Source organism: Meles meles, chromosome 9, assembly GCF_922984935.1.
Source record: "Meles meles chromosome 9, mMelMel3.1 paternal haplotype, whole genome shotgun sequence".
NCBI classification, from domain to species: Eukaryota; Metazoa; Chordata; class Mammalia; order Carnivora; family Mustelidae; genus Meles; species Meles meles.
The window spans coordinates 3189976-3215916 of record NC_060074.1 but is presented as its reverse complement, the minus strand read 5'-3'; the positions used below and the strand labels follow the sequence as shown (position 1 = coordinate 3215916).

At 37.8% G+C, this 25941-nt stretch overlaps 1 protein-coding gene across 5 annotated transcripts in view; it reads left to right on the top strand.

The window, feature by feature from the left end:
• Nucleotides 1-25941, top strand: part of HIBCH (3-hydroxyisobutyryl-CoA hydrolase) — a 104442-nt gene that overhangs the window by 26576 nt on the left and 51925 nt on the right. For all 5 annotated transcript variants that reach the window (XM_046019697.1, XM_046019699.1, XM_046019698.1 and 2 more), the window contains 4 exons: nucleotides 337-474; nucleotides 2132-2216; nucleotides 4864-4944; nucleotides 11669-11721. In XM_046019697.1, coding sequence (XP_045875653.1) covers nucleotides 337-474; nucleotides 2132-2216; nucleotides 4864-4944; nucleotides 11669-11721 — 357 coding nt within the window. The remainder of the gene's footprint in view (nucleotides 1-336; nucleotides 475-2131; nucleotides 2217-4863; nucleotides 4945-11668; nucleotides 11722-25941) is intronic.

Here is a 25941-nt window from a genome sequence, read left to right as displayed (position 1 = left end):
AGAGTTACCCGGTTGTGTTTGTGGGACACGATGAGCCTGGGGATCTTCCTCTTCCTTCACCATCTTCCTCTCAAGAAGTTCCTTCCAAATTAAGATCTGTGCGTGGTTTTTTCAGACCTAGTGTTACTCCATACTTAATAGGCTACAGTATCGCATAGAAGTAACAGTTACATGCATTTGGAAAACAAAGCTCTTCTGACATATTGCAATATTTCCTTTATTGTGATGGTCTGGAACCCAACCCAGAGTATCTCTGAGGTGTATCTCTGGTTTGATGTTGGCTTGTGACAAAACCCGAATGAATTTTATCCTAAAGTTATTCTTTTTTTTCTGCAGAGAATGTCTAAGCACACGGACACCGCAGAAGTACTGTTGGAAAGAAAAGGTTGTGCAGGAGTGATAACACTAAACAGACCAAAGTTCCTAAATGCACTGAATCTTAGTATGATCCGGCACATTTATCCACAGCTCAAGGTTTGTAATTGCCCTAAAGAAATTATATGGATCCTTTTAAAAGTGTATCTCAATACAATATTTCTGGTATTCTCTTCCATAGAATGTCTGGGATCAGCACCCAAGCCCTGTTGATTTCTTGTCTTCCGGGCTTTCCCTGTGTGATTATCTCAGAGCCTCCCTAGTGACAGGGAGGCCTCCTGAGTGGCCTCCCCGTGGCCTCCTGAGATAGCCCCTTCCACTTTCACATAGCTCCAACTTTCTGACCTTTTAACCAGTGATACTGGTTTTCTTGGGACGTGAGTATAGAAATCAATTTCCTTACATGTGATGGCTTTTTTTTAAAGATTTTATATGAGACAGGGAGAGTGAGAGAGCGCACATGCAGTGGGGAGAGGGAGAAGGAGAAGCCGACTCTCCGCTGAGCAGGGAGCCCGATGTGGGGCACCATCCTGGGACCCTGAGATCATGACCTGAGCCAAAGGCAGGCACTTAACTGACTGAGCCACCCAGGCGTCCTCATCATCCCCACATGACAGCTTTTTGACAGCTGTTTTTGAACTGCCTGGTCAGCCTGCCTTAGAGAACGCCATAAGCCTTAACTCTTCTAAGAGAACTGCGTGGTGTAGTGGAAAAGCATGACTCACAGCCCAACGACTTTGTTTAATACTTGGATTTCTTTTAATTAACTGTATATCTTGGCGTGTTAATCTCTCTGTCCTTCATTTTCCTCAGCTGTGAAAGGGGGATGGTTACATCTCACATGATTGTTGTGGCGATGTAGTGAAATAGTGTGCCTCACAGGGTCAGCCACAAAGACTAATTCTCCCCTGGTTACCGGTTCCTTAATTTTTCATTTGATGAGTCTCTCTTCCTAACTGTGTGTCTGTTTGGGACACTGTATAATATGCCTTTAAATGTAATAAAGAGAAATGGGCCAGGACTTTCAGATTGGAATTAGACCAGTGTGGAGGAAAGTAGAAACTTCATGTTAGAACGCCGTATTTCTCTTAATGTAGTCCAGTATTTTATTAGCCTTTCGCACAGCCACATCTGTTCAGCTACATCTCTTCCAAGTGTGTTTCTATTTCTGTTCTCAAGAGTAGTATTTATAGAGTTCCTGTTAATTCTCTCTCCGGTTAACCGGTTTTTTTAGTCGATTGTTTGTCTTTGGAATTTCCATTGGCTCTTGACTCTTTCATGCTACGTACTTGTTAGCTGTCCTTACCGACCTCAGATCACTTCAAGACTTGATCATATCCGTGCTTTCACTCAGTTGCTTATAATTTGTCAGTGGGACAGAGCCCTATGTCACCGCAACAGAAAGGTTCTTGCTCTGCTTTTCACCAGATTTATAAGCTTCTGTAACATTTTTAAGCTCCTGTTTTTTTCATTTTCATCTCAAAGTTGTCATGCTAAAGATTTCAGATACCATCATGTAATTTGGATCACAAAATGTATTCATCTAGTAACTTGTTGAAATAGTCTCTAATTTATGTCAGAAAAGAAAATGAAGTTGGGATCCATTCTTTTGGATGTACTTTAAAATCTTGTACTTTGTATGTACTGATAAAATCTATCTACGCAGATGTAGATACGTATGCATATATATGCGTATAGATTTTTTTATAGTTTGTATTTATAATATGCTTTTACCATCTTCCTTTTTTTTGGCTAGAACTGGGAACAAGATCCTGAAACTTTCCTGATCATTATAAAAGGAACTGGTGGAAAGGCTTTCTGTGCTGGGGGTGATATCAGAGGTAAAAACTACCCCTGCCCAATCTCAATGTTGTTTTCCCCCCCAATAGATTGACAAAACTAACAGGAAATTTTTGTAATACTTCGTAATTTGCTTTACATCTTAGAAATTTTTTTTTATTATAATGACTTAGCCATTGTAGTTAATATTAGAAAAATAAAAATAACATTTAAAAAAAAACTACATATGTACCCTTCATATATCCAGTTTCTCCCTGAATCGTCCTAAACAAAATGCCCAGTTATGCAATGTGAGTCCACTTTTTATTTTAGGTTAGCTGGCATTCAGCAATTCGGTTTGTCATGTAACCTGACAGTCTGGCCATGTTGTGACTTGTCATTCTCCACTTATGACGTTCCTTCACATGTTTCCTTGACCGTCCCCATGCTTACCCTTAGTGCATGATCTCAAAGCAAGGATGTACTTAATTGTAGAATTCATCCTGTTGTTAATGCATTTTTACAGCTGTTTAAGTAAACATGCTGAGATGGGATAAAAAGATTAATTTTCCTTTCTAGTTCTTTAGGTCAGTCTATATACATTTAACTATTAGAGACAAGAGAGAAGAAATCTTTGGTCTCAGGGTCAAAGTCATGTACTTCTCACCACTGGTTATCAGTATTTTGTATGTACTGAAAACTTTAGTATTTTGTTTGTTAGGGAACTGATAGAGTCCAGCGATGGTTTTTTCTTTGGGTTTTTATTTTGTGTCTGTGTGTATGTGTGTGTATATCTGTATATCTATATGTATATACACATGTATATATAAATATAGTTTTTTTATGTTGTGTTAATGGCAGTATGGTTTAGATTGCTCTAGATATCAAATTTACAAGTTTACAGAAACCATTATATTTGTGGGTTATTTTTTTAAGATTTACTTATTTATTTATTTGACAGAGAGAGAGAGAGAGAGAAAAAACACACAAAAGGGGAATAGGGAGAGGGAGAAGCAGGCTGCCCTCCAAACAGGGATCCCGATGCGGGGCTCCATCCCAGGACCCTGGGATCATAACCTGAGCTGAAGGCAGATGCTTAACTGACTGAGCCACCCAGGCGTCCCAACTGTTATATTTGGGATGGGAAGAAACAAGCTTGATTTCGGACATAATTTCAGATACCTATTAAATTTATGGTAATTGAGTTTTAATTTTTAATTCCATCAATTTTTATTCTATTTTTAATTTTTCAGTTGCTTAGATTTGTTAACTGAATTGTGTTTGAGTTTGTTTTGCCCACAACATGAATATTTTTAAAATACTGTTTTCCAGCATGGAGCTAACTTTTCTTCCGGAGTTGGGTCTGTGATCTTGTTAGTTTACAGATGGGCAGAGTCTTATGTATTGTTTTTAGCTTCCTCTAACTGTGAGCTATTTTTCCATATAGGACTAAATTTATATTGATGTTTGGAAGTACAGTTACAAAGTACAGATTTATTTTAGTTAAAGTGTATAAAGCAGTGGTCTTCGGTTCCAGGAAATTCAGTTGCTTTTAAGATCATAGTCCAAGATGATAAATGGGCACTCAGAAAATTTTTTTTAAATGTGATTATGAATGTCATTTAATTTTAACTTCTGTGGAATTAATTGATTAGAATAAAAGAGGAAATCAAAGATTTTTGAGGTAAAAGAGCTTCATTCCATTGGCAGTATAATTTGCACTCTTGTCCTTTTAGAATTGCTGAATATGAAACAAGAGATGAGGGTTTAGGGGTGTGCACGTATCAGTGAAAGCCCCAGAAGGACAAAAATAGACACTAGATCTTTCTTTTAAAAACCAGGAAAAGAAGTGAACATTTGGAACATTTTGAAGGAAGATATATCAGACTTCTAAAATTAATCTAAAAATCTATATTCAACAATTTTTATGTAACTCTAGCCCATAGAAGAAGAAATATGTTTTTATTTTAATTTGTATTGTAATCAATAATTCTCATAAGATTTAAAGACAGGAAGGCATATGAGCTTACAGTGTATGGAGGAGAATGGTTTGATAGTAGTCTTACCATTGACTGGAATAGGAATACAGTAGATGCTCAATAAATGTTTCATGGTGAAATGAACGTGGCAGAAATACTTAACTAGATGGATATATTAGAGAACTGTGAGTATATGTACACACATGCACACAGTACTTGTATTTTTCTCTGTGTATTTTGTCTTAAGCCATATTACCATTGGAAATGTATGTCCAGTAAATATTTATTCAGGTGCTACAGAAAAGAGTCAAAATGAATTTTGTAGCAATATGTAAGTTCTAAATTAGGTACAGCAATTTGTAAGAAGTCCTTCGGAGCTTTTGCCTTGAAGTTTTGACATTAGGCTATGGCTCTAGGGCTAACTGTGTCTGTGGAATGGACACTTCAAAACTTTTACAAACCATTCTAGAGTTTCCCCAGTACTTAATATCACAATATTTTAAATTTATTCCCTTTGACTGTATTAACTAGAAAGTACTTTTTTTTTTTTAAAGATTTTATTTTTAAGTAATCTCTATACCCACCATGGAGCTTGAACTCACAACCCTGAGATCAAGAGTAGGGATGCTCTACCAACTGAGCCAGCCAGGCGCCCCACTAGAAAGCACTTTTAAAAACTTTGTAATCCTTCTTTTTTTTCCTTGCCTTCATTTTTTTTTTTTTCTTATAGTAATCGCCGAAGCTGGGAAGGCAAACCAGAAGATAGCTCAAGATTTCTTTAGAGAAGAATATACCCTGAACAATGCCATTGGTATGTGTGCTCCACTGAGAGCTTTGAAAATGGAATCAAGAAATAAGCCGTGCAGTATTAATCGTTCAAAATGTGTCAATAGACACTCTTGTTTACTTTTTTGTATACTATGTCAGGCATAAATAAAGCTGGTAATTTGGCTCATTCCAGGACAATTCACACTACAATATTAGTAAGCTATATTTAATTACTATTTGTCCTATAACCAATATGAAAACATGGATTCTGATCGTATGACTGACTTTCTTGGAAAACAAAAATTTGGGTCTCTGTTTTCTATGTAAATGAAATATCATTTCTTAATGAAAGGGTTTTCATAGTTGATGTTCCAGAGTTTACTGGAGTTGAAGAAGTACTTTATCAAACGTGTATTTCAAATGTTAAATTGCAGAGAATAACGTAATAGTTATGTACCCATCAGCCAGAATTAATAGACATTAATATTTTATTTTTGCTTGATGTTTTAATTAAGACCTACAGGTTTTAAGCTTCAGTCCACTTTGGTGCTTTCCTCAGTACCACTTTTTTTTTCTCTCCCCAGAAGCAACCATTATCTCTCCCTAAGAAGTAATCATTGTCATTAATTTTTAGTGTATCCTACTAGACCATAGTTAATATTTTTGTGACATATTTAGGAACAAAAATGCTATTACTCTGTTTTTGAAATTTATGTAAGTAACGTTTTACTGTATGTACCACTCAAAGTTGTTTTCTTTCTTTTTTTTTTTTTTTAAGACTTATTTATTTGACAGAGAGAGAAAGAGCACAAGCAGGGGGAGCAGCAGGCAGAGGGAGAGGTTCCCCACTGAGCAGGGAGCCCGATGTGGAGCTCTGGAGCTCGATCCCAGGACCCTGGGATCATGACCTGAGCTGAGGGCAGATACTTAACCAATCGAGCCACCAGGTGCCCCTCAAAGTTGTTTTTAATAACATGGAATGTAACTGTTCCGTAGTATTCTGTATTATGAATATACCCCTCTGGGCTTATCTATTCTATATTAATAGATATTTTAGGTTATTTCAAATTTTTACTAGTACAGATTGTTATGTATGTCCTGTTAGTGTCAATGTACAAAAGTTTCTCTAGAAATAATAGAGTGAATGGATCATAGTTGATATATCTTCAGTTTTTTCCAGATTATTCTCTAAAGTATAAGATTTTATTTTCTGCATGTCTTTCCATCATTTTTTGTGTTAAACTTTGCATGTCTGATATTGACTTTAATTTGCATTTCATTGAATATTGGTAAGATAGAAGGTGTTTGTGTTAAGTAATCATTTAGATTTTCTTCTCATCCTTTGTTCATCTTAATGTTGGATTGTTTGTCTTTTTCTTACGATAGTGTATGTCTTTATATATTCTGGATTCCTCACTTATGTAGATTGTATGTACTAGAAGAACACTTCTCTCTGCTACTTTAAGTTATCTTTTGGTATATACAGGTTTTTATTCAATGAGTTGAAATGTATCCATTGTTTTCCTGAATAATTTCTGCTTTTTTGCATTTGAAAAAATCCAATTAATAACACAGGTTTTTAAGATGTTCCTATATTTCTTTTAGTAGCTTCGGTATTTTGTTACTTTAAATCTTTAACGTACTTGAAATTATTTTTTGCATGTGACATCATTTAACTTTTATTTTTCAACCAGAAAGCCAGAGGTTATAAAGTTCATGCCTTTTTTTTACTGATTTTAGTGATATCTCTGTCATACATCAAGTTCTTAAGATGTGACCTGGTCTGTTTCTGGGCTACTTTGTTCATTGGTCTGTACTTACGATGAAACTACAATGTCAAAATTATTACAACTTTGATATGTTTCTATCTGGTAGTTTAAGTTGCCCTTGTTTTCTTTTAGAATTGTCTTGGCTGCTCTTGGGGTTTTGACCTTCTGAATGAGTTTTAGAATTATTTTTTTTTTTTTTTTTTTTTAAATACTTTTTATTTATTTGACAGAGAGAAATCACAACTAGGCAGAGAGGCAGGCAGAGAGAGAGGAGGAAGCAGGCTCCCTGCAGAGCAGAGAGCCCGACGTGGGGCTCGATCCCAGGACTCTGGGATCATGACCTGAGCTGAAGGCAGAGGCTTTAACCCACTGAGCCACCCAGGCGCCCCTAGAATTATTTTTTTCTGACCCCACAGAAGCTTCCATTGAAGTTTTGATTGGGATGACAATTATAAATTAATTTAGGGTGAACTGACATCTTTCACATTGAGTCTTCTCATCTATACATGCAGTATATCTCTTTATTTATGCAGACTTAAAAACTTACAGAATCATAATTTGCATACCGTAAAACTCACCCATCTCAAATAATTCAGTAACTTTTAGTAAACTTGTGTGACTATCACCCTAAACAACTTTGGAACTTTTAACCAGATTTGAGTTTTTATGTCCTTTAATAATGTTTTGTAACTTTATCCATAAATAAGTTGCTGCCTGGTTTTTTTTTTTTTTTAAGTTTTATTCTTAGGTAGCTTACTTTTTTTTATTAGTATATTTAATGGTAATTTTACTCTCACATTTTGTAATTTACTGTTTTTGGCATATTGAAGTGCTTTGGATTTTAAAGTTTGTTCTTACATCCTGCAACCCTGCTGAAATTTATTCTGATGATATTTCTGTAGATTCTCTTGGCTTTGCTACATAGGCATCTGTACATATTTTTTTCACTTCTCTCTTTCCAGTCTTTATATTATGACTTTTCCTGTGTTTTGGCTGGGACCTCTATTGTAATGTTGAATGATTCTGTGTTGTCTTATTTCTGATGTCCATAGGAAAGTTTTAAACTTTCAATTTTTAGTATAATCTTTTTGTAGGCACTTTTTTTTACCAAGTTACAGATATTACCTCTATTACTAATTTGTTTTTATTTATTTATTTATTTATTTATTTATTTATTATTTATTTATTTATTTGACAGAGAGAGATCACAAGTAGATAGAGAGGCAGGCAGAGAGAGAGAGAGGGAAGCAGGCTCCCTGCCGAGCAAAGAGCCCGATGCGGGACTCGATCCCAGGACCCCGAGATCATGACCTGAGCCGAAGGCAGCGGCTTAACCCACTGAGCCACCCAGGCGCCCTCTATTACTAATTTGTTAAGGGTGTTTTGTTTTTTTTGTTCAGTGGTAGTGGTGGTGCTTATTATCTGCTTGAACATCCACTTTCTTTGGCTTTTTCTCTCCCTTTCTTGGAAGGAATTTATTGACTTCCTGGCTCAGCAGATAGTTTTTCTAGTTACATTTTGTTAATCTAAAAGCTCTTTAGGATGAGTTTTTATACAGGTAGTCCATTTCATAAGTTATGTGGGCCAGAATTTATTTCTGACTCAAAACATACACATTCGCTCACAATCACTGGCTGTAGCTTCACTCAGCTATTGATTTTGAGTTTATTCTTGCACTGGTGTTTTTTGTTTTTTTGTTTTTTTTAATTATTGTGTTATGTTAGTCACCATAAAATACATCATTAGTTTTTGATGCAGTGTTCCAAGAGTCATCGTTTATGTACGGCACCCAGTGCTCCAAGTAATTCCTGCCCTCCTTAATACTCACCACCAGGCTCACCCATCCCCCTACTCCTCTCCCCTCCAAAACCCCCAGATTGTTTCCTCAGAGTCTAGCCTCTCATGGTTCATCTCCCCCTGCGATTTGCTCCAATCCAATTTTCCTCTCCTTCTCCTAATGTCCTCCATGTTATTCCTTATGCTCCACAAGTAAGTGAAACTGTATAATTGACTTTCTCTGCTTGACTTAATTCACTCAGCATAATCTCCTCCAGTCCCACCCACGTTGATGTAAAAGTTGGGTATTCTTCCTTTCTGATGGCTAAGTAATGTTCCACTGTATGTACGGACCACATTGTCTTTATCTGTTCATCTGTTGAAGGGCATCTTGGCTCTTTCCATACTTTAGTGATTATGGACATTGCTGCTATGAATATTGGGGTGCATATGACCCTTCTTTTCACTACATCAGTATCTTTTGGGGTAAATACCCAGTAGTACACTTGCTGGGCCATAGGGTAGCCCTATTTTTAATTTTCTGAGGAATCTCCACACTGTTTTCCAAAGTGGCTGCACCAATTTGCATTCCCACCGACAGTGTAAGAGGGTTCCCCTTTCTCCATATCTTCTCCAGCATCGATGTTCCTGCCTTGTTAATCTTTGCCATTCTAACTGGTGTAAAGTGGTATCTCATTGTGGTTTTGATTTGAATTTCCCTGATGGCCAATGGTGATGAACTTTTTTTTATGTGTCTGTTAGCCATCTGTATGTCTTCACTGGAGAAGCGTCTGTTCATGTCTTCTGCCCATTTTTGGATATGATTATCTGTTTTCTTGGGTGTTGAGTTTGAGGAGTTCTTTATAGATCTTGGATATCAGCCCTTTGTAGTGTCATTTGCAAATATCTTTCTCTCATTTTCCATGGGTTGGCTCTTTGTTTTGTTGACTGTTTCTTTTGCTGTGCAGAAGCTTTTTATCTTGATGAAATATAAAAAGTGTTTTTTTCGCTTTTGCTTCCTTTCCTTTGGAGATGTGTATTGGAAGAAGTTGCTGTGGCCGATGTCGATGTCTGGCACTGGTGGATTTCCTTTGTTTGGCTTTGAACTTGGATGTACATCAGAACTTTTTTTTCATAGAATTACTATGTAATTCTATGTATTTGAAGTAGGAGTGGGGAAAATAGGCTATTTCTTGATTTAGCCAAGTGAGCCAGTTTGAATGAACTTCTCTCACTTCTTTAAGTCTAAAGTTCTACATATCATGTTTACTTAGAGTGGCTTCTTCATGTGGCTAGTGAGAACTTGAATGGGACTAGTGTGAGCAAGAAACTAAATTTTAAATTTTACTTAATTTTAATTTCAATAATTATATTTGGCTAGTAGCTACAGTATTAGTGCAGTTCTATACTAAATAAAAGGAGATGGCAGAAAACTTCTAAGAAGTTTAAGGAGTTTGGTTAAATATTAATATACAGAGAGAAAGCCTTCAAGATTTAATTTCTATACCTTATAATGATATATTTTGTTTAATAAGGAATGTGACAGATTCTGGCTTTATTCCCTGCATCTGTTAGCTTCTAATATTATATATCTGAAATATATATAAATATAGCTGAAATGGGGTGTGTGTATATATCTCTATCCCAATCAATAGAGAAATTTCTTCCTGTAGTTTTTAGGGAATTACAGTTTCGTAAGGAATTATAGTTCAAGATTGAAGGGAATTATAATTCAAGATTGAAAGCTATAGAAGTTGTGAACTTGCAAATATGAAATTAGGATGAAACTCATTCCAGAATTAGGACTTGATGGTTTGGCAAACTGGAAGTATTCACAGAACTGCTAGATGGATTGAAACTGCAGTTTTATTCTTCCACATTGCTTGGGAATATTACTCAGACATAAAAAGGAATGAGATCTTGCCATTTGTGACAACACGGATGGCTCTCGAGGATGTTATGCTAAGTGAAATGAGTCAGAGAAAGACAAATACCGTCTGATTTCACTTACATGTGGAATCCAAAATGAATAAACAGCAGAAACAGACCTGTAAATACAGAGAACAAACTGATGATTGCTGGAGGGGAGGGGAGTGGAGGGGGGGTGAAGAGGGAAGTGGGCAATACAGTCTTCGCGTTATGGCATGAGTGAGTCACAGGAACAAAAGGCACCGTGTAGGGGATATAGTCAGTCCAATTATAATGGCCTTGCATGGTGACAGATGGCAGCTGCACTTGTGGGGAGCGTAACGTAATATACATAAACTTGTGGAATTACTCTGTTGTACACCTGAAACTCACATTGTGTGTCTACTATACGTCAATCAAAAAAAAAAAAAAAAGTCCAAAACTGAAGCCAGAAAAATTGAATTTTTATATTGGTCTTCAGTAAGGAAGTAATATTGGCAACAAGCAGTAAGAGAAGTTCAGTGATTTACATTTTTGTTATGTTATAAGCAACTTCCCCTCTCAGAGGAAAAAGAAAAAAGGGAAAGAACACAGTAAAACTTTACAGAATTTTTGAGCTGAAAGGCACTTCTGAGGCCATATATTAAATCTCATTATTTAATAGATGAGGAAACTTACTTATAAATCATATGCATATGTGATATGCACATAAACATTAACTTGTGTGTGTATGAATGTGTATACACCTAATGCTAGTATATATATTGAATTGTCAGTACGTGTGTGTGCGTGTGCGTGTGTGTGTGTGTATCTCATGCCAGTATACATATTGAATATAGTGGATTTGCCAGTTAATGACAATGATGAGACTGGGATCTGTGTCTTCTAACTCCCAGTTAGAAGAGTTAGAAGACTAACTCTAAGTCCCTTTTACTGTATGCGGCATTTCTCTTTGTATTGAAAATAAATTATTCCTTAAAATACAACTGTGTATATAAATATCCATGGCTTAGAAGGTAAATCTTAATTATATTTTTCAGTAGCTGAGCTATAAAAGGCTTTCATTTGTTTTAGATTGAAGTGTTGAATTGTTAAATGATAGACAATCAAGATTGTGTCAGGATTGACATTTTAAAAAGAACATATTTCTGAAGCCATATATTTAGCCTCTTTGGTATTTCTTTCAAAAATTTCCTAAAGACAATATTCAGAGTTCATATAACATGAGCTTTTTGGAAAAGTGAATGTATTTTAAGCATCAGAATTAATTATAGCTCTGGGTTTTTTTGTTTGTTTGTTTGTTTTTTGTTTTAGGTTCTTGCCGGAAACCGTATGTTGCTCTTATTCATGGAATTACAATGGGTGGGGTAAGTAGACTGTCTTACTCTCCTCATGGATATGTGAGTTTAGTAAAAATAAATTAATCATTACTGATCAGAAGGCAATGAATATAATACCGTAGAACCCACTAAAACAAAATCCTGTTTGGATTTTGGATCTTTGCAGGTTTAGTATATAATATTTGCTTTTAACACTTTTAGATGATCTTCACCCAAAAGAATATGTTCTTAATTAAGTTATATACTACTTTAGCGTCTTGAATTAGCAAGCTTTTTTAACCAACAGAATGGATTGAATTTTCTGTTACATTGTTACAAAGAGCCCTTTTTCTACTTATAAGTAAACTGACTGCTTGTAACAGCTTCAGAAATGAAACTGGAATGTTAAGGGATTTTTAGTCTGAATCTTGCGGATGTGTTTGCCTAACTTATGTCTGTTGCACAAAATCTCGCCTTAGTGAAAGTGTCTGGATACCTTATGAAGTTCTCTGAAAAACTGCATTTCTTATCAATTGACAAAGTATTTCTTTTATGTCTGTATAATTACAAAGCAGTCTTAAATGATTCTGGCCTTGAATAACTTGATGTAGAGTTGGAAAAACATGAAATAATGACTGGAAAGGGGAAAATTGTATGATACTAGCTATAACCAAAGACAAGCCTTTAAAGAAGTGAGAAGTCAAAATGGGTCTTCCTGGCAGGAAAAGGTAGGATTTAGATAGGTAGTAGGAGGCTGAAGGGAAGAATTTCAAAGATTCCATGTTCAGAGTTTCAGAGATTAGTCATTGGGAATATAAGAAGTCCCCCTCTTTTTCTGATGGAACCAAACTAGATAAAGCCTCTTGGGCACTGGAGTTGCATAGATCTTGCATGTTATTATGGGAAAGGATTCCACTAGCAGGTGTGGTTAGAAAGCAGGATCGGGGGCAACGTTTACCTCTTGGCTTGTTAACATATATAGAACATGAGTGGATTGTGCTTTCTTTGTCAAGGAAACGTTACCATAATGAAAAGCCTAGAAAAAAAAAAATCCCTGAAAAAATATTGCAGAATAAGTGGCAGGAAAAGAATTGAAAGTTGAAGGAACAGCTGCCTTGTGAATGTGCAGGGAACCTGGAGAAAATGAAAATAAAAACAGCATTGGACATACTGAATAGCAGTGAAAAGATACAGCTTTCATGAAATAGGAAAGACAGTCCATCAGGAGACAGTGAGCTCAGAGGAAAGGGCAAAAGGGAACATAAGGGCGAGGGGAGTAGCAAAACTGACATTCCCCTCAGGCCAGTAGATTAGAAGGTGAAGTTAATATTCTAGATCATGAAGCTGTATCTGTGGAGGACAAACTTGAAAAGCACTAACTGTAAAAGGACAAGGATGAAAATGGCAGGAAGAAACATTTTGAGGTAATGAATGCAGAAGAAGGATAGTGGGAACCCAACAAAAGAGTATTTCATGGAAAGTAAATTAAGCACTTGGAATAAAAATAATGGCCTCATATAAAGATGACTGTCTTTAAACACAGAAACAAACTCAAACCTGCACTATATAAAATATATATAATTAAGGGAAACACACTCTTTCAGTGGGTTGAAAAGAGATCCACATTTAGATAAAAGCTTAGGTAAGTTTTTCTAAATTACAGGCTTTAAGGGAAAAAACCTATAAGTGTTCAGGCCAGGGAGTAGGGGTGAAGGAGTGGTTAGTGAATACAAGTTATATACCAAGGAATGTAAATCAATTCTGGTAAGTGCCAGAAGTCAATGGATTGAGAAAGTTGTGAAATAAAGTCATTAAGACTCAAGAGTTTCCTACCCAACCGAGTTGTCATTTAGTATAATTGTAAAAGAATATTTTCAGAAAGGAAGGGGCTTAGAAAATATGCTGCTGACATACCATTTTTGGAAATACTTCAATCAATACTTGGTCTAGTTGACCAAGAGATCACTCAAGTTTAATAGCACAAGACTAATGTCGATATGAAAGGATTGGTGAACTGCCCTTTGTACTTCCCAGTGAGCAGAAATTCCATTTTTCATAGGAGCCTGAGAAGAATTATGGCTCTGTCGTATTACATCTGAGTGAATTGGCTGTGCTTCTTGGCCTCCATGATATCTCTCAGTTGGTACAGTGGTTGCGCACGTTCCTGTTTATGTTACAGTCAAGAACACTCCAGTTATTTCTAAAGAGAAGACTGTAGTAAAACAGGTCAAGATAATGTCTTGAATAATGGGGGTACAGGTGGTGCTGCTTCTTTCTAGTGGTCTGTTTTCTCTAATGAGTGTGCATGACCTTCAAAATAAAAATGGAAAAGAAAAGATACTTCACGTTCGTCTTCATGAGAATACGACCAGAGAAGTGAGTCTTAGTGCCCTCAGGCCGGGGTTTTCACGGTGTTATTTTGGCACTAGCGGTGTCAGCAGCACTTAAGACTTTGTTGGAAATTCACATTCGGGGGCCCTACCCCAGAGTCGGACTCTAAGGGTGGGGCCCAGGGGTCTGCTTTAACAAGCCCTCCAAGGGATTCTGGGTCATGCTAAGTATGAAAACATGCCACAAGGCATCCATTGTATGTCACGAATTAATTTCTCTCATATTTGTCCTGTGTTTCTAGAATGGTACCAGGTATGTACCGTCCTTGGGAAAATTGACAAAATAGTCAAGTCATGAGAAATCCCTCAGTGAGCAAGGTTCTTTTATGACCTGCCCCTTCCACCCTCCACAAAACCCAACAACCCCTGTGTGTCGTTTCTCCCATCAACTCTGCCCACCTGCGTGCTTTGCAAATACTTATATGTAATTCATTCTTAGAGTGAAGTTCTAATCCATTTTGTCATCCTAAATACTACTATGATTAGATGTGATTTCTTCCTCCATTGACATCTGGATTCAATCTGTACTTCAAATTTGGCATTTATACTTTGTCATTATGAAATTTGCCCAAATATGTTAGAAGGTCTATAAGGCTGTCATCGTCCTCTTTTTTTTTTTTTTAAACCATCTCAACAACCAGGAATGCACAGGGTTTATTTATTGATTAAAACAGTTCCACTCTAAGGAATGGACATCTTACGTATCCTTTGAAAATGTAACGTTTACAGACTTGAATGAACCAGTTCTTTCTTTTTCTTTTTTCTTTTCTTTTCTTTTTTTTTAGTGGTATTTTGAGTGTATCATGGTTTTAAAGGCTAACTTTTCATGTCTCGATTCAAACTGTGCTTAATCTAAGACTCTTAGTGAACTCTTCCTTTTGAAAATATAATGCTTTAGGGCCATCTGGGTGGCTCAGTGGGTTAAGCCTCTCTGCGTTCACTCAGGTCATGATCTCAGGGTCCTGGGATTGAGCCCCGCATTGGGCGCTCTGCTTGGCAGGGAGCCTGCTTCCCCCCACCCTTTGCCTGCCTCTCTGCTTACTTGTGATCTCTCTCTGTGTCAAATAAATAAATAAAGTTAAAAAAAAAAAAGAAAGAAAATACAATGCTTTAAATATTGGCTTTCAGCCTTGACTGCATTTTAGAATCCCTTGGGAGACTTAAAAGTTCTAGTGCCCATGCTTTACTCCACAAAATTATTAAGTCGGTACTGGAATGGGCCCCTGGTGTTTTGAGAGCTCTTTGGTGATCCCAGTGTGTAGCTGATCTCCTAGTGATTCTTAACCAGTGTGTGGGTCAGGATTATCTGTGGACCTTCAAAATCCCCTGGGACATTGTTTTTCACAGGTTAGCTTGAATCAGAAGCACTTGGAGGGCTTGTTGAAATGCATACTCCTCCCACCTTCATTCCAGTGTAGTCCCTTTAAAGTGTGGTCCAAGAATTTGCATTTCTAAGAAGTTCCCAGATGATGATGCTCCTGATATTGGGGGTGACTCACTTTAGGAACCACTACCACATGTGCCGACAACATGGAGTGTGTTATTAAAAACCCTTCATTTTCGGAATTGTTAGTAGAATTTTAGTGTTCTATAAAATTGTTTCATATAACTACATCTTTAAATCCTAATGCAGAAGTATAGAATAAGAGCAAATATGGCTTAAGGTGTACAAATGGTTAATTGTTTATTCTTATCTTGATACTGATCAATAAATTGTTTCTCATATCGTAAGAAAGAATTTTGTTAAGGAAACTTGAACAGTCCAAAAGATGGCACCATAGAGCTTTTTTTTTTTCTTTTTACTATAGAAAAAGTTTTTTCTATCAAGGACAATAATAGTTTTTACCATCTTTTGTTATCTATCATGAATAGTAAATAGCACAGCACTTAGTCGATGGGACGGCTAGATTCCATTATGTTTCAGATTTCAGATTTGAAATGAATGTTTCTTTTTAAAATTTCCTTATTTTTATTTTTTTTAATTTTTATTAATTTTTATTTTTTTCCATAACCCAGCTACCCTGTCCCTACCCCCCTACCCCGCAGCCACCCTCAGTTTGTTTTGTGAGAATAAGAGTCTCTTACAGTTTGTCTCCCTCCCGGTCCCATCTCGTGCGCTGCTTCACTTGGTTGATCAAAATGAGTTAAGGTTATGTCATTCCAGTGTTTCTGCAAGACATAAACAATTTTTTATGAATAAAAATGCAAAAGAATAGTTCATTCTGTTTTGCAGAAAGATTTTTATTCCTTTCCCCTTTATTTTTGAATATCTGAATTCATATTTTCTCAAGTTAACATATAGAGAGACAAGTGATTAGAACCCAGTACTAATTTTTGGTAGACGCAGAACAGCACAGTGTTTAAATTCTCACTCCACACGTGGAGAGCCACCCGTATTTCCCTCTCAACTGAACTCGATTTAAAGAACTTTCAGATTTCTTTCTTCCTTTCTTCGTTTCTCCATTCCTTCGTTTCTCCTCTCTCACCACAATGCATTTTACAGTAGAAATAAGGTTAGCTCCCCCAAGCCAACTCCAAACATGCGTGCAATATGGTATTGTCGCTCTCAGAGTGGTAAGATGCAGCTAGCAAAGGGCTTTGTGATCAAAATAATGGAAATTTTCAAGTTCTGGTTTTTTTTGGGTAAAGATTTTATTTATTTGACAGACAGAGACACAGAGAGGGAACACAAGCTGGAGGAGTGGGAGAAGGAGAAGCAAGCGTCCCGCTGAGCAGGGAACCTGATGTGGGGCTTGACACGGGGCTCGATCCAGGACTCCGAGAGCATTACCTGCGTCAACTGAGCCACCCAGGCACCCTGGAAAATTTAAAGCTTTAAAGCATACTTTAGAAAGGGGTATGTTCAAAGTAGTAGAGAAGTGGGCATTGGAATGGGAATAGTGAGTGTAGACAATACCCCCATGACTTTGTGGGACACAAGCTAACCACGTGGAAAATGGACTAGTGCTCAGTTACTGAATCAGAGTAAATTTAACCACTCCTAAATGTCACTGAGATGTCCTTTTTTAATGAGAAGACTTGATAGTCCTCAGAGATTAAATTATATTAAGGTACTGCGAAGGTCTCTGAGGAAATACTTGCATCTTCAGTTTTAAAAAGTATTCTGTTTTAGTGATATTTGAATAGATGACATTTTAAGAAATGATTTTAAGGGGGCGCCTGGGTGGCTCAGTGGGTTAAGCCGCTGCCTTCGGCTCAGGTCATGATCTCAGGGTCCTGGGATCGAGTCCCACATTGGGCTCTCTGCTCGGCAGGGAGCCTGCTTCCCTCTCTCTCTCTCTCTCTGCCTGCCTCTCTGCCTACCTGTGATCTCTCTCTCTCGCTATCAAATAAATAAATAAATAAAAATCTTAAAAAAAAAAAAAAGAAATTATTTTAATTATAAAATGCTGGTTTTTTGTAATACTCTTTAGTTACTTTAGAACCCGAGCCCTTATGAAAAAAGAGATGCAGTGACTTTATGAGCTACAGAAGATTTTTGAGGAAACTTTGAGTTCAGCTTACGTTGGTGTACTTCGCCCCACCAGCGCCACCATCGTTTAATATAGTACTCTTTAATGTGTTTACATTGTATAATGAAAACACGGAGACATGCATGGGCCATGCCATTTTTTAAATTTATTTATTTTTTTTTTATGAGAGAGCAAGCACAGGGAGGGGAGGGGTAGAGAGAGAGAGAGAGAACCTTAAGTGGGCTCCATGCCCAGCTCAGAGCCTGACATGGGGCTCAGTCTCATGACCCTGAGATCATGACCTGAATCAGAATCCAAAGTCGCCTGCTTAAACAGCTGAGCCATCCGTGTGCCCTTAGGCCTTGCCATTTTAATTAATTTAATTTAATTAAATTAATTTTTTAAGATTTTTGTTAGAGAAAGAGAGCTAGAGAAAGAGCGCACACATGTGTGAGTGCACACACACACACACACACACGGAGAGAGAGAAGCAGACTCTGCTGAGCAGGGAGCCCAATGTGGGGCTCAATCCCAGGGCCCTGGGACCATGACCTGAGCCGAAGGCAGAGGCTTTAACCCACTGAGCCATCCAGGTGCCCCTAAAAGAATGATTTTAGAATGACCAACCTTTGTCCAGTGAGTTGGAATATTTTGATGATAGACATAAGAATCATAATTATTACGATTAGACATAATGTTTATTGTCCTTTTTCTTCAGGTTTTTATTGACTTGTAAAGTTGTAATATACTTAAAGTATACAATGTGATGGTTTGGTACACGAGTACATTGTGAAAGGATTCCCACCTCAGACCTTATTCATCTTGTAACTGAAACTTTGTACCCTTTTACCAGTCTCTTCCTGTTTTCCCCACCCCTCCAGTCTCTGGCAACCACCATTCTACTCTGTTTCTATGAGTTAGACTGTTTTTTTTTTTTTAAATGTTCCACATGTAAGTGATACTGTTCAGTATTTGTCTTTTTCTCTTTGACTCATTTTACTGAGTGTATTGCCCTCCGGACTTCATCCATATTGTCAAAAATGGCAGGATTTCTTTCTTTTTAAAGGCTGAATAAAATTCCAATACACACACACACACACTATATAGTGTGTGTGTATATATACATATGTATATATACACACGCAAATGCACATACACACACACACATTTTCTTTTTTTTTTTTAAAGATTTTATTTTATTTATTTGACAGAGAGAGATCACAAGTAGGCAGAGAGGCAGGCAGAGAGAGAGGAGGAAGCAGGCTCCCTGCGGAGCAGAGAGCCCGACACGGGGCTCGATCTCAGGACCCTGAGATCATGACCTGAGCCGAAGGCAGCGGCTTAATCCACTGAGCCACCCAGGTGCCCCACACATACATTTTCTTTATCCATTCTTCTGTGTGTAGTTTTCATAACTTGAGTGTTGTGGATAATGCTGCAGTGAGCTTGGGAGTATAGATAATTCTTGGAGATATGATTTTGTTTTCTTTCAGTATTGTCTGGAAGTGGAATTGCTGGATCATATGGTAGTTCTGTTTTTTTTTTTTTTAAGATTTTATTTATTTATTTGACAGAGAGAGAGAGAAAGATCACAGGTAGGCAGGGAGGCAGACAGAGAGAGGAGGAAGCAGGCTCTCCGAGGAGCAGAGAGCCCCGATGTGGGGCTCGATCCCAGGACCCTGGGATCATGACCTGAGCCAAAGACAGAGGCTTTAACCCACTGAGCCACCCAGGCGCCCCATATGGTAGTTCTATTTTAATTTCTCAGTGAATCCCTCCATACTCTTTTTCATAGTGGCTGTACCAGTTTGCATTCCCACCAGTAGTGTACTAGGTTTCCCTTCTCTTCACACCCTTGCTAGTATTTATTATCCGTCTTTTTCTTTTTTTTTTTTTTTAAGATTTTATTTTTTTGAGAGAGAGACAGTGAGAGAGAACGCATGCACAGGAGCGGGGGTGGGGGGAGGGAAGTTCACCACTGAGCAGGGAGCCTGATGCAGGACTTGATCCCAGGAGCCTGTGGTCATGACCTGAGCGAAAGCAAACGCTTAACCGACTGAGCCACCCATGTGGCCCCTTGTCTTTTTGATAATAGACATTCTAGCAGGTGTGAGGTGATATCCCAGTGTGGTATCGATTTGCATTTCCCTCATTTTACTGATGTTGAACACCTTTTTGTGTACCTTTTGGACATTTTGTATGTCTTCTTTGGAAAAATGTCTCTTCAGCTTATTTTTTAACCAAATTGTTGGGGTTTTTTGCTGTTGAGTTGTAGGAGTTCCTTGTGTATTTTGGGTCTGAAGCCCTTTTTGGATATATGGTTTGCAAATACTTTCTCCTAGTCCATAGGTTTTTTTTATTTTGTTGGTTGTTTCCTTTGATGAGTAGAAGCTTTTAGTTTGAGTAATCCACTTGTTTGTTTTGCTTTTGTTGCCTTTATTTTTGGTGTCACATCTAAAAAATCTTTGATAAGACCAATATCAAGGAGTTTACCCATGTTTTCTTCTAGGTGTTTTATGGTTTCAGGTCTTACATTCTTTAATCCATTTTGAGTTGATTTTCTGTGTATGCTGTAAGATAGGGGTCCAGTTTCATTTTTTTCTATGTGGCTATCCAGTTTTCCCAGTACCCTTTATTGAAGTAACTGTCCTTTCTCTATTGTATATTCTTGGCTCCTGTGTTGAAAATTAATGGACCATATATATGTGGCTTTATTTCTGGGTTCCCTATTTTCCATTTGATCTGTGTGGCCTTTTTTTTTTTTAATGCCAGTACTGTTGTGTTTTGATCACTACAGCTTGTAATATAGTTTGAAATCAGGAAGGGTGATGTCTCCATCATTGTCCTTTCTCAAGTTTGTTTTGGCTCTTTGAGGTCTTTTGTGGTTCTGTACAAACTTTGATTGTTCTATTGCTGTGAAAAGTGCCATTGGAATTTTATTAGGGATTGCATTGTATCTGTAGGTTTTCTTTGGATGGTATGGACATTTTCTTTTCTTTTCTTTTTTTTTTTTTCCAAATGACTAAAAGTTTATTTTATACATTGGATATACATAAGAAATACAAAAAAAATATGTACCAAAGAACAGACCCCAAACTAGGGATAGTACAGACATTTTAACAATATTCTTCCAATCCATGAGCACAGAATATTTTTCCATTTATTTGTGTCTTCTTCAATTCCTTTCACCCATGTCTTAACAGTTTTCAGTGTATCTTTCAGCTCCTCAGTTAAATTTGTTTCTAGGTATTTTCTTCTTTTTGATGTAATTGTTAATGGGATTTTTTTCTTCTCTTTCTGAAAGTTTGGTGTTAGCATGTAGAAGAAATACACCTGGTTTTCATGTATTAATTTTGTTTCCTGAAACTTTATGAAATTATTTTATTCTAATAGTTTGTTTGAGGGGGAAGTCTTTAAAGCTTTCTAAATGTAGTATCATGTCATCCTTAAACACAATTTTATTGCTTCCTTTCCAGTTTGGATGCCTTTTATTTATTTTTCTTACCTAATTGCTTGGGTTAGAACTTTTAATACTATGTTAAGTAAAAAGTGGCAAGGGTGGATATCCTTGTCTTGTTCTCCATCTTAGAGGAAGAGCTTTCAGCTCTTCACTGTGGAGTATAACGTTAGCTTTGGGTTTGTCATGTATGGCCTTTATTATGTTGAGGTACATTCCATCTGTACCTAAATTGTTGACGGTTTTTATCATGAAACAATGTTGAATTTTGTCATGTGTGACTTTTCTGTATCTGTTGAAATGATCATATGATTCTTATCTATAGAGATGATCATGTGACTTTTATCCTTCATTTTGTTAATATGGTATGTCATACTGATTGATTTGCATGCTTTGAACCATCCTCGCATCTCAGGAATAAACCGCACTGGATCATGGTATGTGATTCTTTTAATGTAATGTTGATTTGAGTTTGCTAGTATTTTGTTGAGGATTTTTGCAGTTTACCAAGAGTATTGGCCTCTAATTTTTGTTTCTTGTAGCATTCTTGTCTAACGATAGATACTCATATTGCTAGGTCAGTTTGTGTACGTCAGGTTGACCTGATTTCAGATACATCAATATAACTCATAAACAAATTGGGCTCTGTGATTATTTTTTTAAAATTCAATTTAGTTAACATGTATAGTACTAGTTTCAGTGGTAGAATTTAGTGATTCATCAGTTGCATGTAACACCCAGTGCTCATTACATCAAGTGCCCTCCTTAATGCCCATCTCCCAGTTACCCCATCTCACTACCCACCTGCCCTCCAGCAACCCTCACTTGTTCCCTGTGGTTAAGAGGCTCTTATGTTTTGCCTCCCTCTCTGTTTTTATCTTATTTTTTCTTCCTTTCCACTATGTTCATCTGTTTTGTTTCTTAAATTCCATGTATGAGTGAAATCATATGGCATTTATCTTTCTCTGGCTCTTATTTTACTTAGCACAAGACCCTCTAGTTTCATCCACATCATTGCAAATGGCGAGGTTTCATTCTTTTTGATGGCTGAGTAATATTCCACTGTGTGTGTGTGTCCCATATCTTCTTTATTCATTCATCTGTCGATGGATAGTTGAACTCTTTCCACAATTTGGCTATTGTGGACATTGTTTCTATAAATACTGGGGTGCATGTGCCCCTTAGAATCACTATTTTTATATCCTTTGGATAAAGACGTAGTGGGCTCTGTGATTCTCATTTGTCCTTTGCAGTTCTAGGGTAGAAGCTGCCAGTTGCCAGTGTGATGAAAGTAGACTGGAAGTTGATATGCAAAGATAAAGGGTTACCATCAGGACTAAAGAAAGGTACTGCAGTGCATTTGCCCTGGGAAGTAAAAATAAAAAGAACTATATTGACAGGTGAACTTCTCTACAGAGAAAGCAATAAAATTATACTAAGAGTGGAAGAATAATTAGAAAAGAGAATATGAAGTATTAGTAAGACTGCAGGCGCTGTGCAAGGAAGAATTAGGAAATTTCCCTTGGATATTTCTAAGTGTGTAGACTATGTGCTTGTATTTATTCATTTTTATCTGTATTCACTGTTGAACTTTCTCCAAGTGTAGATGATTATATTCTTTTTCTTGCTAGAGAGGGGTAGAGTCTCCTTCTCTCCCTTGGTACTCTGTGATTTCCTTCTGCCTTATTAGGGGAGAGTTAGGCTGGACAATTAGCTGCACAATTTCTGATAGTAAATTTTTAGGGTCATTTAGTTTCTCAGCCTTTTTCATAGGTCAGCATTGCATTGTATTTTTTTTTTTTTTTTTTTTTTTTTTTTTTTTTAAATTTTATTTATTTATTTGACAGAGAGAGATCACAAGTAGACAGAGAGGCAGGCAGAGAGAGAGGGAAGCAGGCTCGCTGCTGAGCAGAGAGCCCGACGCGGGACTCGATCCCAGGACCCTGAGATCATGACCTGAGCCGAAGGCAGCGGCCCACCCACTGAGCCACCCAGGCGCCCAGCATTGTATTTTTGAAATTGCAGTGGATTATCCTCTAACAGATGTTCCTGTACTTTTTAACTCCATCTTACTCCTTGTCTGTCTCATTAGGTAGAGCTCTTGATCCTCTACTTTATTCTTTTCTCCTTGGCTTTTAGCCCAGGAATATCTAAGTACAGAATTGGGAGGCCTTGTATTTCCCTACTAGAACCTTGGCTTTGCTGCCTCCCTCCACCCACCAACTTAAGTTACTGAATTCTGGGAAATAGAACGTTTGACTCTCTAGGAGAATGGATATTCTTGGCAACTTTCAGAGACTTGCAGATTCTCAGATCTACAGAGAGTTGTTTTCCTTTTTCCTTGGCCCTTTTCTGTGGATCTCATTGTCAGGATTTTAGTTCATTTTTTTTAACTGTGAAAGCCCCCTAGATTCTTGGTCACGTGGCAGGAACCTCCTTCCGATGCCATCCTCAGCCTGCCTCTGTTCATCCACCATGCCATCCACACACCATGCTGGGTTGTGATCTAGAGGGCTCTGTTCGTTATTGAGGCACCAATTACTGCACAAAGAAGAAAGGTAGGAAGAGTTCCTCTTGCCCCTAGAATGAACTCATTTTCTTAAAGCTGTATTGACTTAAGAGGTTTAATACTAACTAAAGGTTCATTATGATTTAAGCCATTATTTGAGATTGTTTTCAACTATTTCACCCAAATATCAAAATTTGTTAGATAAGTGCTATGTGCTCGATACTGGTTAGGCTCTGGGGATAAAATAGTGAGCAAGGCAGGTATGTTTCTTTCCTCATGGTGCTTTCTGTGTAGAGAGGCAGGAACAGGGTGTTCTGGAAATATACAAAATAGCACCAGCCTCAACTGTGTGAATATGTGCATTTTAGGGGAGGGGATGGTGTAAAGGAAGCATCTTGGAGGAAGTTCTATAAGCAGTCAGGAAAGAACAGTTGGAAATAGTGGAGAAATGTGATATGGTCGCTGCTAGCATGCAAGGGGTCAATGTAGCGTGGGAGGACAGCGTGCAGACGAGAAGAGAGCAGCCTCCGTGAAAATGCATTTCCGGGTAAAGTTCAGTATGCCTGGGTTTGGGGGTATGGAGATAGTGATTGAAGTCTGAGGCCAAAAAGGTAAGCAAGAAACCAGATTGCTCCTCTTTATAAGATATGTTGAGTAGTTTGTCCTGAAGTCAGTAGGGAGAGCCTTTTAAGTGTTTTTAGATGGGGTGATGGCTTGAACAGACTCGCATGTTAGAATAAGTCTTTTGTGGGAAGAACAGATTGGAGGGGGTTGGAATGGACAGTAAAGAGATTGTTTAGGAAGTTACTGTAGAGATCCAGGTGAGAGAGTATGGTGGTTTTAAAGTAGGGTAGAGATAATGAAAGAACCAAAAACTAGATTTATGGGAGGTATTTCGGAGGAGACTTGGGATTTGATGAGGGATTGGACATGGGTAAAGAGGAGAAGGAGGCCAGCATGACTTCCGGGTCTAGACTGGGCAGTGGGATGAATGGTGGACTGTTCACCAGGATTTTGAGGGAGGAATGGCTGGGGGGTATGGGCTGGGGAGGGTGAGGGGAGGTGAGTTTAATTTGGGGCTTAAATGTGAAACACCTGTGAACTCTCCATGTGGGGGTATTTCGTCTGAAAGAAAGTGTTGGTTATGCAAGCCTGAAGCTCAGGGTGTTGTCTGGGCAAGAAGTGTGAATTTGGGACTCATGTAGGCACAGTATTCTCGATGGTGTGGGCTTCTGTAACGTGAATTAGCTCATAAGGAATCAGTAAATGGTGAAATAATGTTAGGATAATATAAAAGTGTTGTTCATAGACAAGGGGAGCTAGGATAAGTGGCAGTAAATACATAATCAACTAGGCAGAAAAAAGCTTTAGCTCTTTTGATGTACAGTGAATAGGAATTCACTTGTTGTTAATTTTAAGAAAATTAATTAAGTGCCTGTTCTTTGGGCAACCTCGAAGATGAACTCCCTACACCTGGCACTTGGATGTGTAAGGGCAGAGCCCCATCGGCTTAGAGCTGCACTTTCACCTGCTTTGTCTCTGCACGTTAGTCCTACCCTGATTAAAGTATTGCCCTTCTTTCTACTTTATTTTTATTCATTTTAAATACCTGCTGTGACATTCTTTGTTGGTAATGAGACACCTGACTGGGTGGTCTAAATCAGGTCCCTGGGACCATTTACAGTTTTTATTATCATCCAGATTACAGTGTTACATAGTGTTGAGCAGACTGCCCAAACTCTGTTTTTCCTATAAGCTCTGTGCAGTTTTGCAGAACCTTGGGATTTTTTCATGAATTCATTATCTTATAGAAGAGATGCCTTGTACTGAAAATTAGTAGAAAAGCTTATGTAAGGAAATGTGACAGAAATAGAGTGACAACCAAAATAAGTCCAGAATGGAATCCTAAAAACAAAATAAAAAACAGGGATAGCTAGGTGGCTCAGTCTGTTAGACATTTGCCTTCACTCAGGTCATGATCCTAGAGCCCTGGGATCAAGTCCCACATCCGGGGGGAGGGGCTTCCTTGCTTAGTAAGGAGGCTGCTTCTCCCTCTGCCTGCCGCTCCCCCTGCTTTTGCTCTCTCACTCTCTGACAAATAAATAAAATGTTAAAAACAACAACAACAACAATACCCAATGTTTATTGGCCAGTGCAGAACAAGGAACCTATAGGAGACCCTGAAAAAAAGGGGGGTACAGAAGAGGCAAATCAGAAGAGTGGGAACCTTCAAGTTGGTTTTCTGTACCCAGAAGTCTTTGACAGTTTCTTTGCTGCGTGGTAAAGAACATAGCCTAGGTTCTTCCTGTATGTTGTGTTCCCCAGACCTACAAGTCGGCTGTTTCTCCAAGACAGCCCTGATTACTTTTAGTAGAAAATGGTAGCTAGCAGTAACAGTCTGGGCACTAGTTAAGTTGGTAAATTTTTCTACACCTTTTC